The sequence below is a fragment of the Pipistrellus kuhlii genome, unplaced genomic scaffold (assembly GCF_014108245.1).
Source record: "Pipistrellus kuhlii isolate mPipKuh1 unplaced genomic scaffold, mPipKuh1.p scaffold_m20_p_5, whole genome shotgun sequence".
NCBI lineage: Eukaryota > Metazoa > Chordata > Mammalia > Chiroptera > Vespertilionidae > Pipistrellus > Pipistrellus kuhlii.
The window spans coordinates 66,741,280-66,768,238 of record NW_023425551.1 but is presented as its reverse complement, the minus strand read 5'-3'; the positions used below and the strand labels follow the sequence as shown (position 1 = coordinate 66,768,238).

General features: G+C 43.0%; 1 protein-coding gene across 1 annotated transcript in view; it reads left to right on the top strand.

The window, feature by feature from the left end:
• Positions 1-7,510: 7,510 nt before the first annotated feature.
• Positions 7,511-26,959, top strand: part of EFHC1 (EF-hand domain containing 1) — a 65,398-nt gene continuing 45,949 nt past the window's right edge. Inside the window, exons 1-2 of the mRNA XM_036415272.2 lie at positions 7,511-7,761; positions 20,122-20,343. Of these exons, the coding sequence (XP_036271165.1) occupies positions 7,603-7,761; positions 20,122-20,343 (381 nt within the window). The 5' untranslated portion in view covers positions 7,511-7,602. The remainder of the gene's footprint in view (positions 7,762-20,121; positions 20,344-26,959) is intronic.

The following is a 26,959-nucleotide window of genomic DNA, read 5'->3' as shown; positions in this document are numbered from 1 at the left end:
ATCAGGAGAAAAATAAGGCTTTATCAAAATATTGTCAATGATAAGTAAATTAGCAGAATCACATAAAGCTTCCTGAAAAAAACAGAAATTGGGAACTAGAAATTTTAAGCAACCTTATACTTTCATTCTATAAAGTACAAAATCAACAACCTTCGGCTCAGTTTACAGGAATACTGAGATGGTTTGAGTACACTTCCCTTCTGACATCCCATGATATAGAAAGTTTGATGATGCTGTTGACGAGATGCTGGCCATGAAACAAAGCCGATGAGAACATTAGCTCGTGTTGAAATGCCTCTCCGGAATTAAGCCCTCTGAGAGTACTCTACCAAAAAGACCTCTGCTGGAGGCCAGGCCCAGCCTGTTGAACTGGTGTGTGAATTCAATGCCAGTCACTCCACCAACGACAAAATACACAAATCCTGCCCTTGGTGATCTTACATTGGATGTTTGTGAGAGAGCGAGACAAACAATGAAGCAAGTAAATGGTATAGGATGTCAGAAGGTGATGGTGCCAAGGAGAAACTTGGAGCAAGGAAGAATAAGTGGGGTGAGTATGCAGTTTTAAACAGGGTCAGAGAAGAGGACAGACAGAGGTTATAGAGGGAGCCAGCTCTGTTTCTCTCCCAGGCAAGGGAAAGAAGGACAAAGGCCCTGTGGCCAGCATGACAGAGAGGGGGAACAGAAGAGGAGATGAGGGCAGATTGCGAGAGCCTTGTAAGGACTGGATCTTTTACTGTCACGTCAGGATGAGGTATGCTGGGCAAGAATTCTGCCCAAGGAAATTCAGGATAGTTGTTTATATGGACTAATAATGAACTGCATATTACATTTCCTTTAAAAAAAAACAACAGCAAATTCTGCTCCCTGCAATCTACACAAAACTTTATCATCAAGGTATTTTCTATCTGTGAGCCTGGCCCTGTGGGCACACTCTTCTCAGATTCTTCTTGGCATGTTTTCAGTGCCCAGAGACTGATTCCCCCTCCCAGAGAAGTGGTGAATGTTTCCCAGTTCTGCAGACACTGGTTTGTAGTCTGGGTAATCTTCTGGGCAAAATGCAATGAAACATCCAGGGCAGAGTCTGTAAACTAGGAATAAAAATATCAATAACAGTTTACATCATCTAGCGCTCACTCTTTGCCAAAGTCCTTAGCTGAGCTGTTAGATTCTTTTCTTTAACCCTCATGCAACCCTGTCAGGCAGGTACAATTAGTGCCCCAAATTAACTAGTAAATGAATTTGCCCGAGCCTACCTGGTTAGTGCGTGATGGAATCTCACAGAAACTCTGATCTTTGGATCCAGAGTCCATATTCTGAAGCACCAACGTTAAGTGAATACAGAGGTCTCTGAGTCTAGATTCTCCATTGCTGATTGTGTGAATGAGAAGTGTAGAAATGAGAGGGAAATGGAACACCATTTTCTTTTGGCCCTGATAAATGAAATAAATCTAAAGATGCAGCTCTTATTTTATTTTTAGACATTTTGGCCAAGCAAAAGGCCTTAGGATGGAATCTGAAACCTGGGTATGTGCTCTGGCCAGAATCAAACCTGCCACTTTCTGTTGTACGGGATTGACACCACAACCAACTGAACCACATCGGCCACGGCCAATGGGGAGATTCTTAACTGTATAGTGCTGGAATCCAGAGCGGACCTGGTCACATTACAAATGTTAGTCTCAGAGGCCCCCTGTAACCATCTGTTTTCTAAAGGAAAGGTAATATGCAGTTCATTATTAGTCCATATTAGACCTTCAAGGAAGTCGAAACCAGTTTTAAGAACCACTGTCTATGCTCAGATTATTTCCCTACACTTCTCTAGGGGGTCTTTCCACCTATTAAATACAGCCTGTTCCTCATTAAAATGAACTTGAGCACTATTCTAAGTTGCTCAAGACTACTCATGGCAACATGTGAAACATCTCGCTCTGTTTTTCTTTTCCAACCAAGAACAAATTATCTTGGAACCTGACTAATTTTAACTGTGGGAATATAACACGAACCTTGTGTTCCATAAGTGCCCTGGCAATTGTCATTATTTATATCCCTTTATTATAAGCAGGGAACTGTGAGTTCCATACAAACACATCCACCCTCTCTGTGGGCGATGTGTTCTTCCTTGCTCCAAGTTTCTCAGCACCATCACCTTCTAACAGCCTATACCTGGTCGGCAAACTGCGGCTCGCTAGCCACATGCAGCCACATCCAGAAGTCTCTCACCACAGTGAGGGCTCTTCACCCCTGGAAGGGCTTTCTCTCCCCTCGGATTAAGACAGGCTTTATTTTGCCAAGGTTCTGCATGTGCTTTTGTGGGGAATTTCTCTCCACATTGCTTCTTCAACACCCCCCAAGTCACAGACTATCACTGGCATTGGGAACACCCTTCTCTTCCACCTATACCGCATTAAATGCCACTTCTTCAAAATAGGGATTTGCCGTTCTCAAACATAAACACAGAGGACATGCTGAGGGTAGCTTATCACATGCGTGAATGCAGTAGAGCTTCTGTGGTAGGATGTTAAATATAGAGAGAAAAATCAGAACTGTCAATTCAGTGTGGTTAAAAAAACACATGTTTCCCATCGGACACTGCCCTGTTGAAGCAGGTGCTCCTCGGCCTCGCCTCCGCAACTGCCCACCGGGATTCTCGCCTCTGCTGCTCAGCTCCACAGCTGGTGCAGGTAACATTTGATAGGCTTTTTCAGCGGGAAGGGGATTCCAAATGAATCAGCTGAAGTCATAGAATCCAATTTGACTTCAGGGAGGAAAAAGCAACCGAAACACAAGTTTTCAAATGCTTGGCAGGAGCCCATGGCAAGACTAAAATAGTCTAAACCCAAATTGAGTGATTTTGTGTCAAAGAAAGATTTCCTGTGGGTCCTAAATTTGCCCTAGAATCTGCTTGGAAATCATTATGCATCCACACTTTGCAAAGATTGAGGTAGTTTACTGGGCGCTCTTTCTAGAGATTCCAGACACGGAAGATGGATGGAAATGAAAGGTAGGGGGCATTCTGATTCAGGAACACCCCCCTTCAAGGTCTCCAGAGTCAAACACCAGCCAGGCCCCCAACCCTTTCAAACTTAGAGTGTGAAAATGGGTGTGTTTTTCAGAAACCATGGTGTACCTTTTAAAATATATATATATATATCTTTATTAATTTCAGAGAGGAAGGGAGAGGGAAAGAGAGACAGAAACCTTAATGATAAGAGAGAATCACTGATTGGTTGCTCTACTGGGGAGCAACCCCGTAACTCAGGCATGTGCCCTTGACCAGAATCGAACCTAGGACCCTTCAATCTGCAAGCTGATGCTCTATCCACTGAGCCAACCAGCTAGGGCTATGCTGTACTTTTTTTTTTTTTTTTAAGCGATTTATATATATTTTTCTTAAATATTTTATTTATCTCAGAGAGAAGAAGGGAGAGTGAGAGAGGGATAGAAACACCAACGATGAGAGAGAATCATTGAATGGCTGCCTCCTGTATGCTCCCTTCTTGGGGTCCAGCTGCTATCCCAGCATGAGCCCTGATAGCCAGATGAGGGCCAAACAACTGCGCCACACCCGCCAGGGCCATGCTGTACCACTTTCATCCAGCAGAGAGGGGTAGAGTGCCAAATCAGAGCAGAAATATCCAGAACGCCAATGTACACACACACACACACACACACACACACACACACACACACACACTACTCAGCGTGATATTTGCCTTGTGATTTTTAGATACCGAAGAATACTGTCACAGGATTAAAAATACATTCTGGATGAAGCCAGCTTTGGACAAAATTAGGTAAGTGCTGTAGCCTCTGCCACGCCTCAGGAGCCCCTGGGGGGACATGGTGCAGCATGATGCCCTGTTTCAGGCTTGGCCTTCTGCCAGTCTGGTTTCCATATTGCCCATTCCCCAAGCTTTGAAACAATCTGCTAAGATCATGCAATGTCTCTGTGATCTTCTGAGTCCGGGCTTTACGCAGTCTTCAAACCATGGCACTTTCTGCCTCAGCTAACAGGGATGGTCAGGTTCCTGCCCTCTCCTACTTGTTCCACAAAGTGGGAAAGAGTTCAGACTGAAGTGCAATTCATTGTTTAGTCATATAAACTCTTAATCATGCCAAACCTTGTCATGGTCCAAGGAGGTTTCAGAAGCCCTGTCTTTCCCATCCACCCCATCCCCCTTCTTCACAGCCCTGCCTGGCTTCCCCTCATCAGCGGTGATGGTTTTTTGCTGATGTCATAGATGGAGAACAGTTTTATTTGCCAGGCTTTTCTAGGTTCCGAAAGTAGTTAAAAGCACTCTATTAACCTTTTAACTACTGTGCTCCTCTGAGAAAGAAAGGTTTTGAGCAGAGGGTACTCCTCAGATAGAAGCAGATGACATGGAATGGCTTAGGCATGACTCATCTTTCCAGCCCCCATGGGCTCCTTCATTACCCAACACAGGGGATACAGACCCAAGTGCAACCACGCACTTAGTCCAAAGGGCTCTTCAAATTGTATTCTAATGCCACGGATTTACTTTTACCAAGAGAACAGAGAGAGGGGTCATATAGATGGTAAGGGTTTAGGTTGTCATTAAGAGTCAGCAAGAAACAGAAACCGGTTTGGCTCAGTGGATAGAACATTGGCCTGAGGACTGAAGGGTCCCAGGTTTGATTCCAGGTGAGGGCATATACCTTGGTTGCAGGCACATCCCCAGTAGAGGGTGTGCAGGAGGCAGCTGATAGATGATTCTCTCTCATCCATGTTTCTAACTCTCTATCCCTCTCTCTTCTTCTCTGTAAAAATTCAATAAAATATATTTTAAAAAAAGAGTCAGCAAGGATTCTAGTGACACAGCATCAAGAAAGTAGAGAGGCATCTTCTTGCTCTGAAGTTTGAACTTGCCAACTTGAAATATTCTCCCAGTGACTGGCTCCCATCCTAGGTCATTAGCTAAAACATAATGCAATGAACAGCTACTTGAAGGTTATCAGTAACTTCAACAATACTAACCATTAATATTTTAGAAAATGTGTTAAATGCCTGTATTACAGTAATGTATCAATAGAAAATTAAAACTTAAAAGGTTAAAAGGGGGGCACAAGAATAGGAAACAGAAGTAGTAAGGGGAAAGGAAGAGTTAGTAAAAAAGAAAATCTTTGGGCAGGATGTGGCAGATAGCCACCAATATAACCCTTTCAGATGCCTCTAATGGATTCATGTCTGAGGCCCCTGAGGTCCACGCCCATTTGTGAAATCCAACTGGGGCAGTGGTCAGCAAACTCATTAGTCAACAGAGCCAAATACCAACAGTACAATTGAAATTTCTTTTGAGAGCCAAAAATTTTAAACTTAAACTTCTTCTAATGTCACTTCTTCAAAATAGACTCACCCAGGCTGTGGTATTTTGTGGAAGAGCCACACTCAAGGGGCCAAAGAGCTGCGTGTGGCTGGCTCTTGAGCCACAGTTTGCAGGCCACGGAACTGGGGGATTTGTCCTGACAAGCAGCAATAACACTAAAGCTGATATCTGTATTGACAATAATCTATTAATGACATGGGAGATATGCCTTCTGTGTAAGGCTTGCTCTCTATCATGTTCCTAAATTGGTTTACGGTTAGCCTAGAAATAAGAAGGCCTTTCAATGTGAGGCACAACAAGCACTTTTGAGCATAAATAAGAATAGTTTATTCAGAAATCATTAATGGAGGCAGAACCCCAAGTAATGTTCCAACTAGGAGACAAAGGCAATGGGTGTTTGTGAGAAAGGGAAGGAAAACAATTACATCAATAGAAGGAACCCATTTCTATTGGTGCAGATAACGTAACATGGTGATGGTAACCCTAAACAATGTTTTTAATTTTTTCAGTCCAGTAAGTCAGCAGTTTAGTGGGCATAACAATTGCTTTCTTGTTTCTTTGCTAACAGTTCTTTTGCAAGGCCCAGTGTTGCTTAGATTCAGTCCAAAGGATATTTTGCCCTGTTTAACACTCCAGGGATTTGGGACAAAAGACCTGCAAAGCAGTTCCTCTGACGTGGCATTTACAGCTCCATTTTAAAGTGGCTCTGTTTATGTTAGCCATGAACAGAAACAGTTGTTATAAAAAAATCAGGTTCCTGGCCTCCATTTCAGAACTAATGAATCAGCGACTGGGTTGGGCTGGGCTGATCTAGGGTTTGGGTTGCTTTTTATTTTTAAGCTCGTTGGTGCTGATAAATCATTTTTGTGAGTGGTTTTGTTTTGTTTTTGTCTTCTTGCAAAGGTGTTAGGAGAGAGTTACATTTTGTTTTAAAAAATAATTTCATCAAGTTTTATAAAAAGCACCAAAGGTGAGAATACATATGGTCCCGAGAATATTTCACCGCACTTATTGCTAGTCTTCTGACTTAGTTTTCTTTTTGAAGATGTGTTTCCCCTCGTGGTTCTGTTCTTTCCATTGCTGCCACAGGCAGGCATAACCTAGAGATCAGAATTGAGATGAGCATCTGTAGGTCTTCAGCCAACCAATATCAGGTTTCCTGAAGCAAATACGCAAGGCCCTGCCTGCAAGAGTTGAGAGGGTGCAGAACTGCAGGGGTTGACAGTAGAATAAAGAAAAGCCAATGGGGAAAAACAGATAATGCAGGTGGGAGGATTAGGGACAACAAGGTTGCATTGGTTCATTGAACATCTTTAAGCAGCATAGAGACAGTCATGAATAATCCAGAGCTCCTGCCCCCAGGAAGCACCATTGGGGGAGGTAACATCCTTTTTGTTGTTAACCCTCACCCAAAGATATTTTTTCCATTTTTTTTTTTTTTTTTTTTTTTTTTTTTAAAGAGAGAGTGAAAGGGAGGAGGAGAAAGGGAGAGACACATTGATTGGTAGCCTCCTGAGGGCGCCTCAACTAGGGCCACAACCAGGTCCGGGGATCGAGTTACTTGCCCTTGACTGGAATCGAACCGAGACCTTTCAGTCCATGAGCTGACGCTGTAACCACGAGACACCGGCCAGGGTTCTTTTTTAAAAAAATTTATTTTTTTCAATTGCAATTTACATTCCACATTATTCTGTTATCAGTTTCAGATATTACAGCAGAGACAACCATGTACTTTACAGAGTTGGTCCCGCGATATTTCAAGAAGCCACCTGGCCACACACATATTTATTAGATTTTTTAATGCTATGTATTCTCTATGCGGTGTAATTTACATCTCTGGGACTATTCTGTCCACTTCCACTTCAGTGGGACCAGCGCCCAGAGGAAAAGAGCCCTGGCGCTCAGGACGCCGGGGCGCGGGCAGGCCTGAGGAGGAGGTGAGGAAGGGCCTTCCCTTGGACTTCGACTCATCTACGCCCATTCCGGCCGCTGGACTTCCCTGCGAGAACTACAGTCTCCCCTCCATCAAACCATCAAACTCCTCCCACACCGTCTCCCCGCAACCATCACCCGGCAACCCCGGGCACCCAGAGGGGCGGGGCCAGTGCCGCGATGCCTATTAGCCACGCCCCTTTCGTGAGGTCATCTTATCGCGAGACCGCTGAGTCCCGCCGCGGGATCACGCGCAGACCCGTCGCTCAGCTCCCGCGCCTTGGCATTTCGCACTCTGCTGCCCGCGCAGTTTGGTGTCGCCATGGAACGCCGGGAGACCCACGATCGCGGCACGTCGCCCGGGCAACCAGGGACGATAAAGCCCTTCCAAGGCGGCGGCGGCGGTGTAGCGGATGCCATGATGTCCAACCCCGAGCCTGGGCTGCCCCTTCTCCCGGGCACGTCCTGTGCGGACCCCACGGTGAGGACCTGGCCACTCAACCCCACCAATGGCTACCTGCCCCCCCCGCCCCGCCCCCTCCGGAGGCTCTGAAGGGCTTGCCGTTTAGTGCACCTCCTTCCTCCTCCACCCGATTGTTCTCTCTGCCCTTCAAACCCTGTCTCTGCCCTTCGATCCCTGCCCTGACCCTGTTCTTACCCACCACGATTCTGTCGGACCCCCTCCCCCCACCTCCCCGCAACACGCAGCTGCACCCTCCCTCTCATATTCATTATCTTCCTATCCGTCCCTTCCTGGTTTCCCCACTCCACCTGTTGGCCTCCTTTGTTCAGTCTAATTAGCGTAGCCAGGGTCTTCCTTGCTGCTCTAGCCTCTGCTTCTTCTCGCTCTAGATCCGTTTCTCCCCCTCACCCCCAAGCTCTCTGTCTAGGTCCCCCTTATTCTCCCACACAGTACCCCTCTGCGCAGCTCCATCCTTCACCACTGACCACTTCCGCACCAGCCTCGGCCCCTTCTCCCACTCAGCATCCCTACGCCGTCATCCTCATCCCCACAGCCACACCCCGCTCTCTCCCCAGGCCGGTCCTCCCCGCCGCCTCCATCTTCTGGATCCTGGACCCAGTCATCCTCCTCACTCGCAGCTCCGTGTTCTGTCTTAAAGTGTCGTTTCCACGCATCCTCTTCTTTCTACCGGGTTCTTTTCCACAGTCAGCAGGCTTCCCATTTAATGCTTCTGCGCAGCTCCCTTCCCTTTTCTGGCCAGCTCTTCTGCCATTTCTATAATTTGCTCCCATCTTCTCCCCATTCCTGTATTAATCTTCTTTCTCAATTGTTTCTCCAAAATTTAGACTTTGTACACAGGCCTGTTTTTCTCCCAAACCACCCTTCCCTGCTTTGTAGAACATAATCCCATTCCAGTCCCTTCTAGGCCACTACAATTGATTATTTTTTTCTACCCCTAGCCCTATAATAGTCGCTCTAACATTTTGATAAAAGATTCATGTTTAGATTTTATTTTGCCCTTTCCTGACTTTACATGTATTTAATTGCATTTTCTAGACAAAATTGAAGAGAGAAGAAAGTTTTTGTTTTTTTCCCCCCTCCTAACATAGTTTAGCCCTTGACAAAATTATTTAGTATTTGTTTTAATTCTAGTAGGGTGACTGAAATATATGTTGGAAGATCAATATTGAGATTCAGTAGGCTGATTCTCATAGGTGAGACAATAACAATTTATATTTATATAGTTGACTAAGCTCTAAGTTCCTCTCCATGGTCATAAAGGTAAGATAAAATACATAGTCAATTTATTTTGTGGGTGGGGAGATGAATTGAAAATTTGATGAGGGAATTTGGATTCCGAATCTGTTTTTAAAATTACTCCTTCATTAAGACACAGCATCATAGATTTTTCTCTGCGTTGTAGGCACATTCCTGCCCATGTGCAGGAGCAGCCTAAGCATTTGGTGTTGGGAGTGTGGGTTACCCGCAAGGCAGGGTTGAGTTGATATGGGGGATTGATAACAGAGGTGTGACTGGAGGCTCTAAGAACATACTGCTGTAACATATGTAAGTGAAGTATGCATTGGACATATTTCATATTTTATATATCTTGGGCAAATATCAATTCATTTGCCTTATTTGGAATTTGAAAAACATGGTTACTATCGTCAACATTGAGGACTACATACGTGTATCTCTCACAGCATTCAAAACCATAATGACTAAGCAGGATGAGGGGCCCTTAGTTTTCCTTGCTTGGGATGCCTCTGAGGATCCACTAATGAAGGCCATATGTTGAGAGATGTTAGTGATGTGTGCGTAAAGTGGGAAAAGCAAATGAAGCAGCTGATTTGTGTCTGTCTGTAGAGGTGAAAGAGGAGGAGCTTGAAGTTACACAAGTTACCTAGAAAAGAAGTCAGCTCAGCCCATTTTGTTCTATGTCATTATTATTATGCATCTGGAGCAGCACTTGTCAGCTGACTTATGACTCTGAATGTGTGACCTTAAAATAAAATTCACAATCCATAACTCTTCTAGCAAAGGTAGTTTACTTTATTGTACCTTTTGTTAGTACAGATCTTGGAAGATGGTAAGTTGAGCTGCAAACAAATTAGGAGGTAGATAAATAAGTCATCCTATATAATCCTATATTATAAAGAGCTAATGTGCAAATGGTCATCACGCCTGCATGCCATAACAGCTCACACACAACACTAAAAGAGAGGAATTGGGACCAGCCAGCCTATGGCCTGGGAGAGGGACAAGCCACCTGCCCCGCGGTCCTGAGCGCCTGCAGCTGGCCCCGGGCAAAGCCGGCCTGGGTCCTGGGTGCCTGTGGCCATCCAGAGGGAGGAAAGCCTGGGTCTCAGGTGCCTGTGACTGGCCGGAGGAGGGAATCTTGGGTCCCAAGTGCTGGGCGAGGCCGAGGCTGTTAGGGCAATCAGGCCAGCAGCAGAGCATTTAGGGGCAATCAGACAGAAGTGGTTAGGGACAATCAGGCAGGCAGGCAGAAGTGGTTAGGGGCAATCAGGCAGGCAGGCAGGCAGAAGTGGTCAGGGGCAATCAGGCAGGCAGGCAGGCAGGCAGAAGTGGTCAGGGGCAATCAGGCAGGCAGGCAGGCAGAGGTCGTTAGGGGGGAGGGGAGGCGGGCAGGCAAGTAGGTGAGCAGTTAGGAGCCAGCAGTCCTGGATTGTGAAAGGCAGTTGGACATCCCCCGCAACACCCAAGAAGACCTGGATTGTAGAGGGTGCAGGCTGTGCTGAGGGACCCCCTGCCCCCTGCACAATTTCATGCATTGGGCCTCTAGTTTTCTTTAAAAAGATATTTTATGATTTATTTTAAATTTTATGTGTATATGTGTATTTTTTGTGTATATATACAGGTATATATACACACACACACACACATATATATATGATTTTGGAAGTAGCCTACCATAACAAAGAACAGAAAAAGGAAAAAAATATTCCATCAAATTAGCTATAAATTTTCTTTTCAACTTTATCGAGATATAATTGATATATAGCATTGTGTAAATTTAAATTGTACCACTGATTGATTTGCTACACATATTTTGCAAAATGATTACCATCACAGTTTCAATTACTAAGGTTTTGTAATATACGAACTATAATTGACCCTTGAACAACTCAGAGGTTAAAGGCACACACGTCCTGCACAGTTGAAAATTTGCATATAACTATAGTTGGCCCTCTGTATATATGGCTTTCTAACCACAGAATTGACCCTTGAACACAACCGGTTTGAACTGCAAGGGTCAATTGAAAAAAAAATTCACATGTAAATGGATCTGCACATTTCAAACCTATGTTGTTCAATGGTCATTGTACTTTGAAATCAGGAAGGGTAATGCCTCCAGCTTTGTTGTTCTTTCTCAGCATTGCTTTGGCTAATAGGGGTCTTTTGTGGTGCCATACAAATTTTAGGATTTTTTCTATTTCTGTGAAAACTGCTATTGGAATTTTGATAGAGATTGCATTGAATATATAGATTGCCCTGGTTTGTCCAGTCTAATTAGCATATTATGCTCTTATTATAGATTGTTGTGTTCAGATTTTCTATTTCTTTATAATTCAGTCCTGGTAGGTTGTATGCTTCTAGGAATTTATCCATTTACTTTCAGTTATCCAGCTTTTTGACATATAACTGTTAATAGTAGTCTCACCATAAATATAGATTTTTCTTCTCTTTTAATGCATACATTTATTTATTGCTACAAAAATTCCCTCTTAGAACTGTGTTCACAGCATCTAAATGGCTTTCATAGTTATGCTTCTATTTTTGTTTCAAGATTTTTTTTTATTTCTTTTTTATTTCTTTGTGAAATTTCCAGCTTGCTTTCTGTTATTACATATCATTGTGGTCAGAAAAGATACTTAGTATGATTTCAATCTGCTGAGACTTGTGACCTATCATATGGTCTATTTTGAAGAATGTTCTATATGTTCTTGAGAAGATTGTATATTCTTCTATTGCTGGATGGATTGTTCTACATGTGTCTGTTAAGTTCATTTGATTTAAGTATAGTTCAAGTCTAACATTCCTGTGTTGATTTTCTATCTGACTGATCTATTCATTGTTGAAAGTGGCAGTATTGAAATTCCCTACCATTGCGGTTTTCTGTTGTTTAGTTTTTTTGTTTTTTGTTGTGTGTTTTTTTTGGGGGGGGGAGGAAGGCGAGGTTATATTTCTCTCTTCAAATCTCTTAGTATTACCTTAATATATTGAGGTGCTCTGATGTTGGTACATAAATATGTATAATTGTTATATCTTCTTGATAAATTGGCCTGCTTATTATATAATGACCATCTTTGTCCCTCATTACCATTTTTGGCTTAAAGTCTGTTTTGTCTGACATAGTACAGCTATCCCTGCTTTTTTTTTCATTTCTTCTGCATGGAATATCTTTTCCCATCCCTGCATTTTCAGCCTATGTGTGGCCTTAAAGCTGGAGTGAGTCTCTTATAGGCAGCATATAGTTAAGGTTTTTCTCCTAATCATCCAGCTTGCCTTTTGATTGAAGACATCAATCCATTTACATTTGGTGTAATTACTGATAGATAAGGAGTTACTAATACCATCTTTTGTTGTTGTTATTGTTAATCTTCACCTGAGGATTAGTTTTTCATTGGGGGGCAGAGGGAGGGAGGGAGGGAGGAGGAGGAGGAGGAGGAGGAGGAGGAGGAGGAGGAGGAGAGAGAGAGGGAGGGAGGGAGGGAGGGAGAGAGAGAGAGAGAGGGGGAGGGGAGAGGAGAGGAGAGGGAGAGAGAGAGAGAGAGAGAGAGAGAGAGAGAGAGAGAGAGAGAGAGAGATGACATGAGAAAAACAACACATCTATTGGTTGCCTCCTTGCATGTGCCCCAGAGCCAGGGATGGTACCTGCAACCCAGGTACATGTCCTTGACTGGGAATCGAACTTGCAACCCTGTGGTTTGCTGGCCAACACTCTTAACCATTGGGCAATACTGGGTACTAATACTGTTTTTTGTTTTTCTGGCTGTTTTTTAGTTCTCTTCTTCATTTCTTCCTCCCTTGCTGCTTTTCTTTATGAATTGATGATTTTTCATAGTTGTATGCTTTGATTCCCTTCTTTTTACCTTTTGTGAATCCACTGTAGTTTTTTGCTTTGTGGTTACCATGAGGCTTACATAAAGCATATTTATATATATATATTTTTACAGTAATAACAATTCACCTTTTATCACATATAAAAACTCTACCCTTTTGCTTTCCTTCCTTTATGTTTTTTATCTCAACATTTAAATTTTTTATGTTCTGTATCCATTAACAGATTATTGAAGCTATAGTTGTTTTTAATAATTTTGTCCTTTAACTTTTATACTAAAGGTAAGTGTTAACACATCACCATATTACAGTATTAGGGTATTCTGAATCTGACCATATGCTTACCTTTACCTGTGTATTATATGTTTTTATGTTACAAATCAACGCCTTATTTCAGCTTGAAGAACTTCTTACAGTATTTCTCTTCAGTTAGGTTTAGTGGTGATAAAGTTTTATCTCACCTTTATTTCTGAAGCACAACTTTTTTGGGTAAATATTCTTTGTTGGCAGTTACTTTCTTTTAGCACTTTGGATATGTCATATCATTCTCTCCTGGCCTGCAATGATAGCGTAATAATAGGGTTATGGAGGTTCCCTTGTAGGAGAAATTTTTTTCTTTTATTGTTTTTAAAAATTATCTCTCTGTCTTTGATGTAGATAGTTTTATTGTCATGTATCTTGGAGAAGATTATTTTTGTTTGAAATTTTGGGATGACCAATTAGCTTCATGGACTTGGATATCCCTCTCTTCAGGTTTGAGAAGTTCTTAGCCATTATTTCTTTATATAAGCATTCTCTCTCTTCCTTCCTATCTACTCCAAGATGCATATATTATTCCTTTTATTAATGTCCTGTAAGTTCCATACGCTTCATTCATTGTCATTCTTTTTTTTATTGCTCCACTGATTGGATAATTTCAATTGATTTGTCTTCTAACTTACAGATTCTTTCTTCTACTTGTTCAAGTCTTTTGTTAAAGCTACTTTTGAATTCTTTAGTTAAATCATTTTATTCTTCAGTTCCAAAATTTGTTTGATTCTTTATGTTTTCTAACTCTTTGTTGAATTTCTCATTTTGTGCTTGTATTATTTTCCTGATATTGTTGAGTCCTTTATTTGTGTTCTCTTGTAATTTTCTGAACATCTTTAAGACAATGACAGTAAACCCTCAATTTAATGAACTACAGACTTAATGGACAAAATTTCCAGTCCGTATGTCATATGTGAAAATTAGCATTAACTGAAAATAGCTTTTAACCAAGATCTACACTAATAAAAAAGAAATATGCAAATTGACCATCACTTTGGACACCCACCAGCCAATCAGGAGTGAGTATGCAAATTTAACCTCATGGCCTTTTTGAAGACTGACAGCTCCCAGCCCTGCCTGCTTGGCTGTCACTGTGGTGATCTGGGAGCTAGCAAGCAGCCCGCAGGCAGCTCCCAGCATGGCCTGCTAGGCCGTTGCCACAGCAACCTGGGTGCAGGCAAGTGTGGCTGTAGGCAGCACCCAGCATGGCCTCAGCGACCTGGGAGCAGTGAAGCACAGCCTGCAGGCAACATCCAGCATGGACTGCTTAGCAGTCGCCATGGTGTGGAGCAGGCAGGCCCGGCAGAGAACTGTGGGAAGCAGGCCTAAGCCATCAGTAGGACATCCCCTGAGGGCTCCCAGATTGGAGAGGGTGCAGGTCAGGCCGAGGGAACACCTCCCTCGCACCTCCCCCATACCCCCCATGAATTTTGTGCACCAGTCCTCTAGTTTGCTTATAATTAAATTAATTTTTATGTAATTATTATTTTTATGTAAATTATTATTTTTTTCATTTTTTTATTAAGGTTTTATATGTGTACATATCTTACAATTGCCCCCCCCCCCATACATGCCCTCCCTCCCCAGAGTTTTTTGTCCATGGTTATGCTTATATGCATGCATACAAGTCCTTCGGTTGATCTCTTATCTCCCCCATATCTCCCTACCCTCCTGCTGTAATTTGACAGTCTGTTTGTTGCTTTACTGTCTCTATCTATCTTTTTGTTCATCAGTTTGTAATGTTCTTTATTATCCATAAATGAGTCACGCTGGCCTATGTTCCCACTGCTCTAAGACACACCACCGCCTGTGTGCATTTGTTTACTCCCAGTGACTGGGTGAATGCACGTACTTACTAGACCTATTTATTATAAGTTAAAATTACTGTTACACACATAGAAATCTTTTCTGTGAAATTAAAATTTTCATACATAATTTTAATTACACAAATGTGTCTACATAAGTAAAAACGGTAAACTAACTAATTTGTCAGTTTTTTAACATATGCATTTGGAAACCCTACTTTATTATATAGTGGACTTTCGGCTTTGACACTTCCTTGCCCAAAATAGTTTTTATATCGAAGTCTTACTGTTTTGAGGTGTTTTTTTTTTTTTTTTTTAATCAGGTAATTTCTACTTCTTCAATTTTTGGTGGGCAGTTATTATAGGTTTACTGTATTCCTTTGGTGGAATCACGTTTTCCTGATTTTTCATGATCCCTGCTGTCTTGCACAGGTGCCTTCACATTTGAAAAAGCAGTCACCTCTGTGAAACTTTATGGACTGGCTTTGGGAAGGGAATAGTTTCACAGCTGGTGGAAGTATGCTGAAGTATGCTGCGATCCTGGGTCTAGTGCTGCAGGGCACCAAGTGTTCTGTGTAGCAGTACTAGGTCTGGCAGGTTGTGGGTGGGTATGATGTCTCTTCAGCTCAGGCCACTGGTGTATACCGCATTGCCAACTGTGGTTCTTGGCAAGCACTGTAAGTGTTGTGCAGTGGCTGCAGAGGCTGTTGGGGTCTTCCATGGCACCTCCAGGTCTAGCAGTTCAGGACCAGCACAGGTAGCGTTGGGGACCCAAAACCCAAGGTGTGCACATAATGAGCTGCAGGGGTCCAAATGCAGGTGGCGGTGTAGTGGCAGGGGCTGTCTGCAGACACATGATAGTGGAGGCCAGAGCAGCAGCAGGTCTGGGGCCAACAGTGGCCTCACTGGCTGCTACAAAGGCCCTGGTTGTCAGCATGCTCTCTGGCTGCACACTCACCCCTGGGCATGCACACTGCAAGGGAGGCCTGTGATGAGGTAAGGCCAGTTACATGCAGGTGCACAGCTGGAGAGGCTAGCTCCAAGCTCATGCACAGCAGTGGGGGAGTCAGCCGGGGTGAGGGTGGGGGTGTTTATGCTGGGATCTTATGCTTAAGCAGCTGCGGAGACCTGAGCTGGCTACCGCTGTGGGCCAGGACATAGGAAAGGGAGGGAGCGTGGAGGGACTCAGGTGACTGGTGTCAGCAGACATGAATACCTGTGGGGTAAAATCTACAGGAAGTACGCAGTGGCTACAGCCATACTTGCCATTGGCTTCAGGTAAGTGGCAAAATTAGCTGTGTTTTTCCACTGAGCACTTCTCTGTGAAGCGCAGTCACTCCCACTCAGTGGCTCCTGCCAGCGGCCCATTCCCGTTTTTCTTCTTTGTTCTTCTTTGTTATACACTTTAGCTTAGCTGCTCTGGGGTGAAACTGGTTGTCACCCTTTTTTTTTTTCCTGGGGAGGGGAAATCTTTCTAGCTGGGTAGCTCGCTCTTGGTGCTGGGGGATGGGATGATACTGGAAAAATGAAGTCTTTCTTTTCTTTTTGTGAGATTACTGTCAGATTTTTTGTTCTGTGTTGTTTATAGGTAGCTAATTGTTGATCTTTGTGAGGGTACAGGACACTAGTCTCCTGTGTCACCATTTTGGCCCCCCTCTATCTTCACATTTATTTCCTTTACACTTCTTTATTTTTGTTTAATCAATTTTTCCCCAAATCCCCAATAAAAATGAGTTCATTCAGAAATGTATAATACAGACAGAGAGCATTCACCAAATCTAGTCTCTTTCAGGTACATGTTTGCATGCTTGTAATTGTAGTACATATATGCTTTCATAGGCTAGGCTGCTTTTAAAAGCTTATTAAATCAAACATTTCTCCAGATTGCTACATAGTCTTTAAAACCAGTATTTTAATGACTGCATAATAGTAGTCCACTGAGTTTTCCATCATTTACTCATATGTATGATTTTCAATTATTTCCAATGTCTTTATTGTTGTAATTAAAGTTATAATGGTCAACTTTAGACATATTATTTTTGTGATAATTTCAGATTATGTCTTTTTTTTAAATCAATCTTTATTGTTCATATTATTACAAAGGTTCCTCATTTCTTCCCCTCTCCACCAGGTTCCCACCCCACCCTCCGCCCCCTCCCCACCCCCCATTGTTCTCATCCATAGGTGCACAGTTTATGTTCAGTCTCTTCCTCCCTCCCTTTCCCCCATAGTAAATCCCTTTTCAGATAGTAAATCTGTTACTTAGCATTTTCTCATATCAATAATACCTCCACATGCCCAATGATACACTTCACACAAAAAACATTTCCAAATAGGTCAACTAGCCTCATCCAGGCCCCACCCAAGGCACTCACAGATCAACACCCCAGCGCTATACTAACTCAACACATCCAGATCTAAGCCTTCATCACTTGATTCAGCAGACCCTCAAGTTCCCGCAAAAGTTTCCAGCCATGTCTGAGAGGCAGCCGTGGGGGAGGGGCAGGCGAGGAGCGAGCTGTTCCGGGCCTGGCTGCTCTGGGCCTGGCCTCTGTTGCTCTGGTTCGTTCCACAACCAGCTGCTACTGGTCTGGTCACTGCCACTCCCGACCTAGTTGCTCTGGACATGGCTGTTGCTGCTCCAGGCCTGGCCGCACAAGACCCGGCTGCTCTGGGCCTGGCCACTCCCAGCCTGGAAGCCGCTGCTCTGGGCCCGGCTGCTCCGGGCCTGGCCGCTCCGAGCCTGGCCACTCTCTCGGCCTAGATGCTCTGGGCTTGGCTACTGCTGCTCTGGGCCTGGTTGCTCCCAACCCGGCTGCTCTGGGCCCGGCTTCTCCGGGCCCGGCCACTCCAGGTCTGGGTGTTCCTGGACTGGCCACCCTGGGCTTGGCCGCCTCCGCCTCAGGCCTGGCTGCCACTGCCCCAGGTCTGGCTGCTCCAGTGCTGGCTGTTGATGCTCTGGTTCTGGCCACTGCTGCTCCGGGTCCGGCTGCCACTGCCTTGTGCCTGGCCACTCTAGGCCTGGTCGCCACTGTTCCAACATTCTGTCCCTTTTTCTTTTTTTTCTTTTTTTTAAAAACGCATTTATGTTGCAATGTTGGCTGGTGAGTTGAGTTCTGACTTAATCTTTGATTTTTCAAGATCTTCTTTGTATTCTTTCTTAAGTAATTTTACTATCTTTTGCTCTCACTTGATTTCTTCACATTCAGAACTTCTTTGGTTTCTTCCTCCTTGTCCTGGGAGCTCAGCACGTTGGCCTGTGGCACCCCCTTGTTCTCCGCGGACTCCTGCGCTGCTTCAGCCTGTTGCCAGGGTTGGCACCACCCAGGAAGCAGCCCCCGTCCTTGGTTCCGTTGCCCGCGCTTAGCGGTCGATGGCTCAGGGGCACCCCCCTGCCTGGGGGCCCCATCGCCCGGCTCCTTGCTGGTGCCCGGCTGGCCGGTGTCCAGCGGGGGCTCCTGCTCCTCGTCGCGTTCCTCCAGTCTAGAGCTTTCTTTCTCCCTCCCGCTAGGGGAGTCTAGGATCAGAGTCAACAGACTGTCCTCTGCGCGCAGTGTGCGCGACTGCGGGGGCTCCGCTCCCCCAGGACTCCACCTCACACCCCTGTCTTCCTCTGCTTGAGCTTGGGTCCCCAGGGACTGGCCCAGACCTGGAGTTCCGGGCGGTCCGGACTGAGGCTCAGCGCCACCGGAGGCTTTGTTTCTTCCGGCTAGGGTAATCCAGCATCAGAGTCAACATTCAGTCCTCTGCGCACAATGTGCGCTCGACTCCGGGGGCCCCGCCTTTCGCTGCTCCCCAGGGATTCCGCCTCACAGCCCCGTCTCCCCCTGCCGGAGCCTGGGTCCCCAGGGTCTGGCCCATAATTGGGGCTCAGCGCTGCCGGTTTGGGGGTTCAGCCCAGGCTGGGGGTTCTATTTCCTTCCTGCTAGGGAACGCCAGGCAGCACCCAGCCCTCTCCTCCTCTTTGGCTGCGATCTCTCCTCACGCGCGAGCATGCGGGCGCGCAGCATGTCTCCGTACCTTGGGCTTTTTTTCAGCTCCTCTGATTTTCCTTCTGGTTTTCTCCGTCCTTCCTATTGTAGAGTTTTCAGTCAGTCGACTACCTGTAGCTCTGGGCAATGTCCACTCTACATTTTAGTTGTATTCCACTGAAATTGTTGTGTGCTGCTGCGGTTAGATGTCTACCCGAGCAGCCATCTTGGATCCTCCCCTTGCTGCAAAGCTCAGATTATATCCTTAAAGGATTGAGGTGGAATTACTAAGTTCAAGATTTTAAATATGTAATATCTACTTTCTTTCCAAAGAGTTGTGTGAATATATCAGTGTCATTGTAACAAAAAAAAAAAAGATCATTCTTTTCAAGTAAAAATTGATTTTGCAGAACCAGCTCTTTCAGGCTCCATAGTCTGTGGCCACTAGATAAGACAATAAACATGGGAAGACCAGTGAAAAAATAGTATTTTAAGAAACTGAAATTAATATTTTGGTTTCTCCCGGTTTAGCTCAATGGATAGAGCGTCGGCTTGGGGACTGAAGGGACCTGGGTTCGATTCCGGTCAAGGGCATGTACCTTGGTTGCGAGCATATCCCCAGTAGGGGGTGTGCAAGAGGCAGCTGATTGATGAGTCTCTCTCATCGATGTTTCTAACTCTCTATCTCTCTCCCTTCCTCTCTGTACAAAATCAATAAAATATAAAATAAAAAAAAATATTTTGGTTTCTCGTGAGAAGTGAGCTGGTAATGAATTTGATGTTCCTGAGCATGGCTTTATGTTTTAAACTCAGGATGCTGCTTCCCTCCTTGTTCCAGGCCAAAAATATCAGAAACTTACAATACAGGCATACTGTTTTTAAAAAAATACTTTTTATTGATTTCAGAGAGGGAGAGAGATAGAAACATCAGTAAGAAGAGAGAATCATTTATCAGCTGCCTTCTGCACACCCCACCCTGGGGATCGAGCCAGCAACCTGGGCATGTGCCCTTGACCAGAATTGAATCTGGGACCCTTCAGTCCACAGGCTGATGTTCTATCCACTGAGCCAAACAAGCTAGGGCTGTAGGTATACTTTTTGATAGAAGGTTTGTGTTATTTATAAGCAAAAGTTTGTTATGATATGTTTGAAAGTGAGCCTTTTTACCTAACCAATTTTATTAATTACATACTTCTTGTCTTCTTCAGAAAACAGACTTCCATAGAAGCCAGACACTGAACTACTCGCATGGCTATGCAATGGCTCGTCGTCCAACGGTTGGAATAGGCGGGGACCGGCTCCAGGTCAACCAGCTGTCCCAGGCTGACCTGGATGAGCTGGCCAACAAGGCACCACTTCTAACATATGGTGAACCTAAGCAGGCTGCACCTCCGGAATTTATTCCTGCGCATGTGGCTTTTGACAAAAAGGTACCATATGGGATTTTAGGGTACCCCTTGAATTCAAATTTCTGAGATCCAACTGTTTGCAGAAAAGTCAACAATAAACCACAGGTTTTCCAGAGTACTCTGAAGAGAAAATGATTCAAATGCCTCAACCCTTAGTCATAGACAGCTGAACTCAGGATTGAAAGGGCCTTTCTTTAGTCAGGAAGCTGATTACAGAAAATAATTCCCCATAGACTTCACTGAAATATTTTCTCAATACAAAAGGAAAAGTTTGGTGAATTCTGAATTCTTAAGTTCATATTGCTTTATGTTTACCTGCTCTGTGTTTCCTACTTTTTTAAAGTTTTATATTCTGTAATGATGACAAACCTTTAACCTCCATGAAATGCAAGATGTCATCATGAGTACAACTCCAACTGTGGTCAGTTTTCTCTGGGCTGTCTTCCTAAGTTTCTGTCTTTTAGAGAACATTTTGGACTTGGCATGGCATACCCAAGGGTGGTATAACATTGTGTTTGTGTCTCATTTACTCTTATGCTTTTGTACTGGGAGTTTCCTTATTTCCATCTGTTGACATTTCCACATCATATTTGGTTTTCCTTGTCAGTGAGTCTCTCTTTTCACTAAAGTGAAGTGGTCCTAACTATGGCCATGCAGTGGAATGACTGATGGGACTTTTTTTTCCTCTCACCTGAGGATATGCTTTTTATTGTTTTTTTTTTTTTTTTCATTTATAATTTATTTTATTGTTTAAAGTATTACAAATAGTAGTACATATGTCTCCTTTTTTTCCCCATTGACCTTACACCCCCCTCCCCCCCGGCCTCCCATACTCGCCCCCCCCCCCCCCAGCACATGCCTTCACCGCCACCCCCCCCAGTATCTTGATCCATTGGTTATGTTTATATGCATGCATACAAGTCCTTCGGTTTATCTCTTACCCCCCTGACCCCTCCCCATCTTTCCCACTGTAATTTGACAGTCTGTTCGATGCTTCTCTGCCTCTGTATCTATTTTTTTGTTCATCAGGTTATAATGCTCTTTATTATCCATAAATGAGGGAGATCATGTGGTATTTTTCTTCACTGACCGGCTTATTTCACTTCAGTGTACTGTAGTTTCCTGAGTACAGAATCGATGGTGAGAGAGAAACCGAGTGGTTGCCTCCCATATGTACCCTGATTGGGGATCAGACCTATAACGTAGGTATGTGCCCTGACTGGGAATCAAACCCCACATCCTTTGGATATGCAGGACAAAGCTCCAATCAATTGAGCCACAGCCAGGGCACTGATGGGACTTTTAAGAAATGTAGATGCTTCCCCAATCCTTAATGATTCAGATTTCCAGTGATTTTTATGTAGATATAACTGGGTCAGAGAATTACTGACCAGTTTTTATAAGTTATCTTTCCTAATTTACTCTTAACCTACTTTTTGGTCTTATTTAATGCTATTTTTGTTTAATGCCTATACTATTTTCATCTAGTTAGTCAACATTTATTGAGTACCTATGGCAGACACAAATAGTTTGGTTCTTGTGGCTAATTGAGCATATCCCATGCATTGAAAGGTCACCAGTTTGATTTCCTGATCAGGGTACATATCCAGGTTGGGGCACATGCAGATGTTTTTCTTTCACATCAGTATTTCTCTCTCCCTCTTCTTTCCTCTCTCTAAAGTAATCAGCAAAAGTATATTTTTTTATTTTTATTTATTATTATTATTTTTAAATATATTTTATTGATTTTTAACAGAGAGAAAGGGAGAGAGATAGAGAGCTAGAAACGTAGATTAGAGAGAAACATCGACCAGCTGCCTCCTGCACATCCCCCACTGGGGATGTGCCCGCAACCAACGTACATGCCCTTGACCGGAATCGAACCCGGGACCTTTCAGTCCGCAGACCGACGCTCTACCACTGAGCCAAACCGGCTTCGGCAAAAGTATATTTTTTTAAAAGAATAAAGGAATTCAGGATAAAAATTAGTCTGGTGGTAGAACTGTGCTATTTACATTAATAATTACTTAATTTACACATTTTTTAATGTATCAGCCAGAATCAATATAAACCCCATTTCCCCATCACAATTAACACATTTGATAGGAACAATTCACATATCCATCGATAGGCTAAACCTAATATCCACTAACTGGTATCAGTTATCCATATGGCTATTTCTTTACGTGTTTCTTGTTTCTCTTCTTGGTTCACAGCTGTGACAGGCACTGCAAAATAAGTAGATAAGGGAGAGGGGTGAAAATACAAGAGAAGAGTGAGATAGGTATTGTTTATATCAAAATATAAATCCTGATAGGTTCAATTTTTATTGAAAAGAATAGCAAATAACTTACAAGCTAGAAAGTACCGTATTTTTCGGACCATAAGACGCTCCGGACCATAAGACACACCAGTTTTTAGAGAAGGGAAATGAAGAAAAAAAGATTCTGAAACAAATAGTGTCCTAAAATATTTTATGTGCATTAAAACCCAACATCACAGTCATAAACACATGTAATCAACCCTGTAAAGTAAACAGCAGCATTTAGAACCATTTTAGAGCCGGGCAAGCACACAGAGACCACACAGAGCCGGGCAAGTAAAAGGGACTTTTTCCCCCCACTTCTGGGGGGGAAAAAGTGCGTCTTATGGTCCGAAAAATACGGTAATAAAGTTATATATGTCATGGAAAGTATTAATGAAGTGAAGGGAGGGGGAAATTGTGTCTGAATAGAAAATAGGCTTCTTTATATTTTTGTTCTTCTATGTTATTTTATGCTTATTGTCATTACTTAATTTATGCTTTTAAAATAGTATTCATAATTCATTTTTAAAAGATAGTAGACATGAAAAAGTATACTTACATTTTAAATTTCCTATTCATTTTTCTTGGATCATAAAAATTTCTAGATAAATAATCCTTACCATAGATAATAAGGTAGAGAGTAGTTAAACCTGTGGTTTTGAAACTAAGATTTTTTTTTAGAAAAGGAATGTATAGTTTTTTTGAATTAAATATGTTTAAATTTCTTCAGAAATACTCATAGTCAAATTAATAGCAACTATATTTGTCCACCTTTTGGACAGTCTTTGTACTGTCCCTTATCTTTAGAGTATAACTTCGTTCCTTATGCAGGTGATAATGACCAGGACATGTACTGTGAGCACCCTCATCTTTTTTTTTTGTTTATTTCCATACAGTTCTCATCGTCTCCCCCTATGTTCAACTTCCTACTCTCATATCCCACTCTGTGTTCTTGATGTTATTTTTCTTCTATCTCTCTTATCTTTAACTTTCATGCTAATACTATTTAAAACAGCTAGTAAGTTCTTTACCTAGGGTCAAAGTATGGTGTCCTAAAAAAAAACTTTCTACCTTGTGACCCCTTTAACAACTTCCTTTCTCACTTGACTGTCAGATCACTTACAATTTGACATCTCTCTGCCCTCAAGCCCAGAATTATTTTTTGCCAGCATTCCCTTTGACCTGTTTGCAATATTTGCTATTGTTGATCCTCTCTTCCTTCTTGAAACTTTGCTTTTCTCTTGCTGCCCATGAATCTTCACTCCTCTGGTTTTCTTCTCTCCCTCCATCTAGCTGCTCCTACTCTGGCCTCCCCTTCTTCTCTCATTTTTAATTGTAAGCATTGTAAAGGGTTTGTTATCATTATTTTATACTAGTGGCCCAGTGCATGAATCCGTGCACATTGAAAGGAAATTAATTAGAAGAAATATTTTAATATTGCTATTCGCCCTTTCTCTATAATAGAAGTATCTACCAATTTCACGATCGACCATGACACATCAAAACACAAACGTGCGATTGGCACCAGCGAGAGCTTTATATATATCATGCATGCGCGAGTCAACTTAGCCTTTTATATATGCAAGAGTAAACTTGCTTAATTAGACCTGCTTTCTGATTTAGCTAAACTTTATTCAGCCCAGTAAAGCACCCCAGCTTCTCTTTCAGGTAATTGACAGAAACACAACAGTAAATATTAACATGGAGCAGAATATTATTGTAGATCATGCAAAGAGAACAAAGGATAAAATATTTAACTGCAGCAATGTTTCACTATATTCTGCACAGTGAGAAAACCTTAAGTCATTTTCAAAGTCCACCATTTCTTACTTCTTTTCAGTCGGGTCAAGTTTCTAAGTTTTCTAAATCTCCATTTTCTGGCTAATGACAAGAAATCGGATTTCACTGAATCTCCTATCTACCTACTCCAGGACTTCTGTGAGGATCAAATGGCATGAGGCACGGGAAAACGCTTCACAGACATTTGGTTCAAGTGTGAAATGTTTGCACCTGGCTATAAAGCAAGTTATGTTCCTGGGTTGAAGAAACTAGGAGGCTAGCCATTCCTAGGGAGAGGAAGCCAGGCATTACTACCTGATGTCATTACCCAGATGGATACTTAGCATATTAGCCTTTTATATATTAGATTCCTTAGAGAGATCTTGCCCACTTTTATGGTTTCAATTGTCCAATAGACAACTATTGATATTTCCAATTCTGACCTTTTTGAAAATGCTGTGGGCACCTGGATGAGCTGTGGGCACCTCAGGTTCTATGTGTCTTTCACCCAGACCCCTACTTTTTCTCATAGATGTACCCTTTCTGTATGGCTCCACTAGGTAAAGTGTGAAACCTAAGCCATTTCAGGTTTTCTTCCCCTTCAATGAGTTGCCAATTCAAGTATATCTCACTTCCATTTCCTCTACACTGTCATAGTTCAAACAAGCAATATGTTAACTGCTAGCATATTGTTAACCTTTGTAGTAGTCCCACACTTTTTTTTTTTTTTTTTTTTTTTTTTTTTTTTTTTATGTCTGTAACATGTTCAGTGCTTGGCTTAATACCTAAAGTGCATTATGTAATTTTTCTGTGAAAATGCCTTCAGACTCTCTTAACCAGTATGGTAATTGTTATCGCTATCCACTTAGCTCCTTTCGTCCCCCAACTTGAAAGTCATCCTTAATTCTTTTCCCTCACAAACTTTATCATATCTATCTCTAAAATATATAATTTGCTCATTTATTTTTATTTCTAGTCTTACAATTAATTTTCCAATTAGCAGACAGGCTTATCTTTTAAAAGTAGGTATCAGTTTTGCGTTTTCTCTTTCCAGCCGGCCCCGTGCTGCGGGTGTCACTTGGGACAACAGGCACAGGCGCCACAAGACCAGGGGCAAGAGAAAGCCCCACCACAAGAAGAGAAACAAAACTAAGATTGGACCCCTCCGCGTACACACAGTCTGAGTGCCCGGAGTCAGCAAGAAATACCTAGCCTCGAGGCTGGACGTGGGCGACTTCTCTGGGGCTCGGAGTGCTGTATGCGCAAAACAAGGATTGTTGATGTCTACACTGCATCCAACAACGAACTGGTCCCCCCAAGACCCTAGTAAAGAACTGCATCGCTCTCACTGAGCACACCGTACTGACAGTCGTACGAGTCCCACTACGTCCCACTACACACTGCCCCTGAGCTGCAAGCAGGGGGCCAAGCTGACGCCTGACGAGGAAGAGATTTTGAACAAAAAACAATCAAAATTCGGAAGAAATATGATGAAAGGAAAAAGAATGCCAAAATCAGCAGTCTTCTCGAGGAGCAGTTTCAGCCAGGCAAGCTTCTTGCATGCATCGCTTCAAGACCAGGCCAGTGTGGCCGAGCAGATGGCTAGGTGCTCCGGGGCAGGGAGCTGGAGTTCTATTTGAGGAAAATCAAAGCCCCGGAAAAGCAAATAAATCATCTGCCCTCCTATCTTAGCTCATGTAATAAAGATGTTTATTCTTAAAAAAAAGTAGGTATCAGATCACGTACTGACCTAAAACATTCTCATGTAAAGGCTAAGATCCAACTCAAAAGGTTCTCACAGTCCTACTCCTCTGGCCCTCCCTGCTGTTTCTCCACCCTCCTCTTGGGCCTGTCTTTCCCTTACCCACTGTGTTTCAATCACAATGGATTTGTTTTCCTTATTCTGTTGAAACTAGCATATTCCCCTCCCCCATTACAGGGCCTTTGCACATGTTGTTTTCCCCCTCCTGGACTAGCTTTCCTGTGATTAATACTCAATAAACATTAGTTTTAAAAATGAGATGAATTTTGTTGTTGTTGTTTCTCATTGATTTTTAGAGAGTGGAAAGGAGGAGGGAGGGAGGGAAGGAAAAAAGAAGGGAGAAGAAGAGAGAGAAAAACAATGTGTCCGGTCCCTCCAGGCTGTCTCCAAGGGTAAGAAGTTCTGTTTTATAATTGAATAATATTTCATGGTGTAAATGTACCGCATTTTAAAAATGTTTTATTGATTTTATTTTTAATACATTTTTATTGATTTCAGAGTGGGGAGAGAGAGAGAAATATCAATGATAAGAGAGAATCATTGATTGGCTGTCTCCTGCATGCCCCTGAGCACATGGGCCTGTGCCTTAGACCAGAATTGAAGCTGGGACCCTTCAGTCCACGGGCTGACACTTTATCCACTGAGCCAAACCATCTAGGGCAATAAGTACTCTTTGATTAACAAATAAGTATTTTAGGAGTTAGAGTATTATTTAACTGAGATCTCACATAATAACTTGACTCTCTGTAACACGAATTATTGAAAACATGTAGTTTTAGCTATATGTGTAA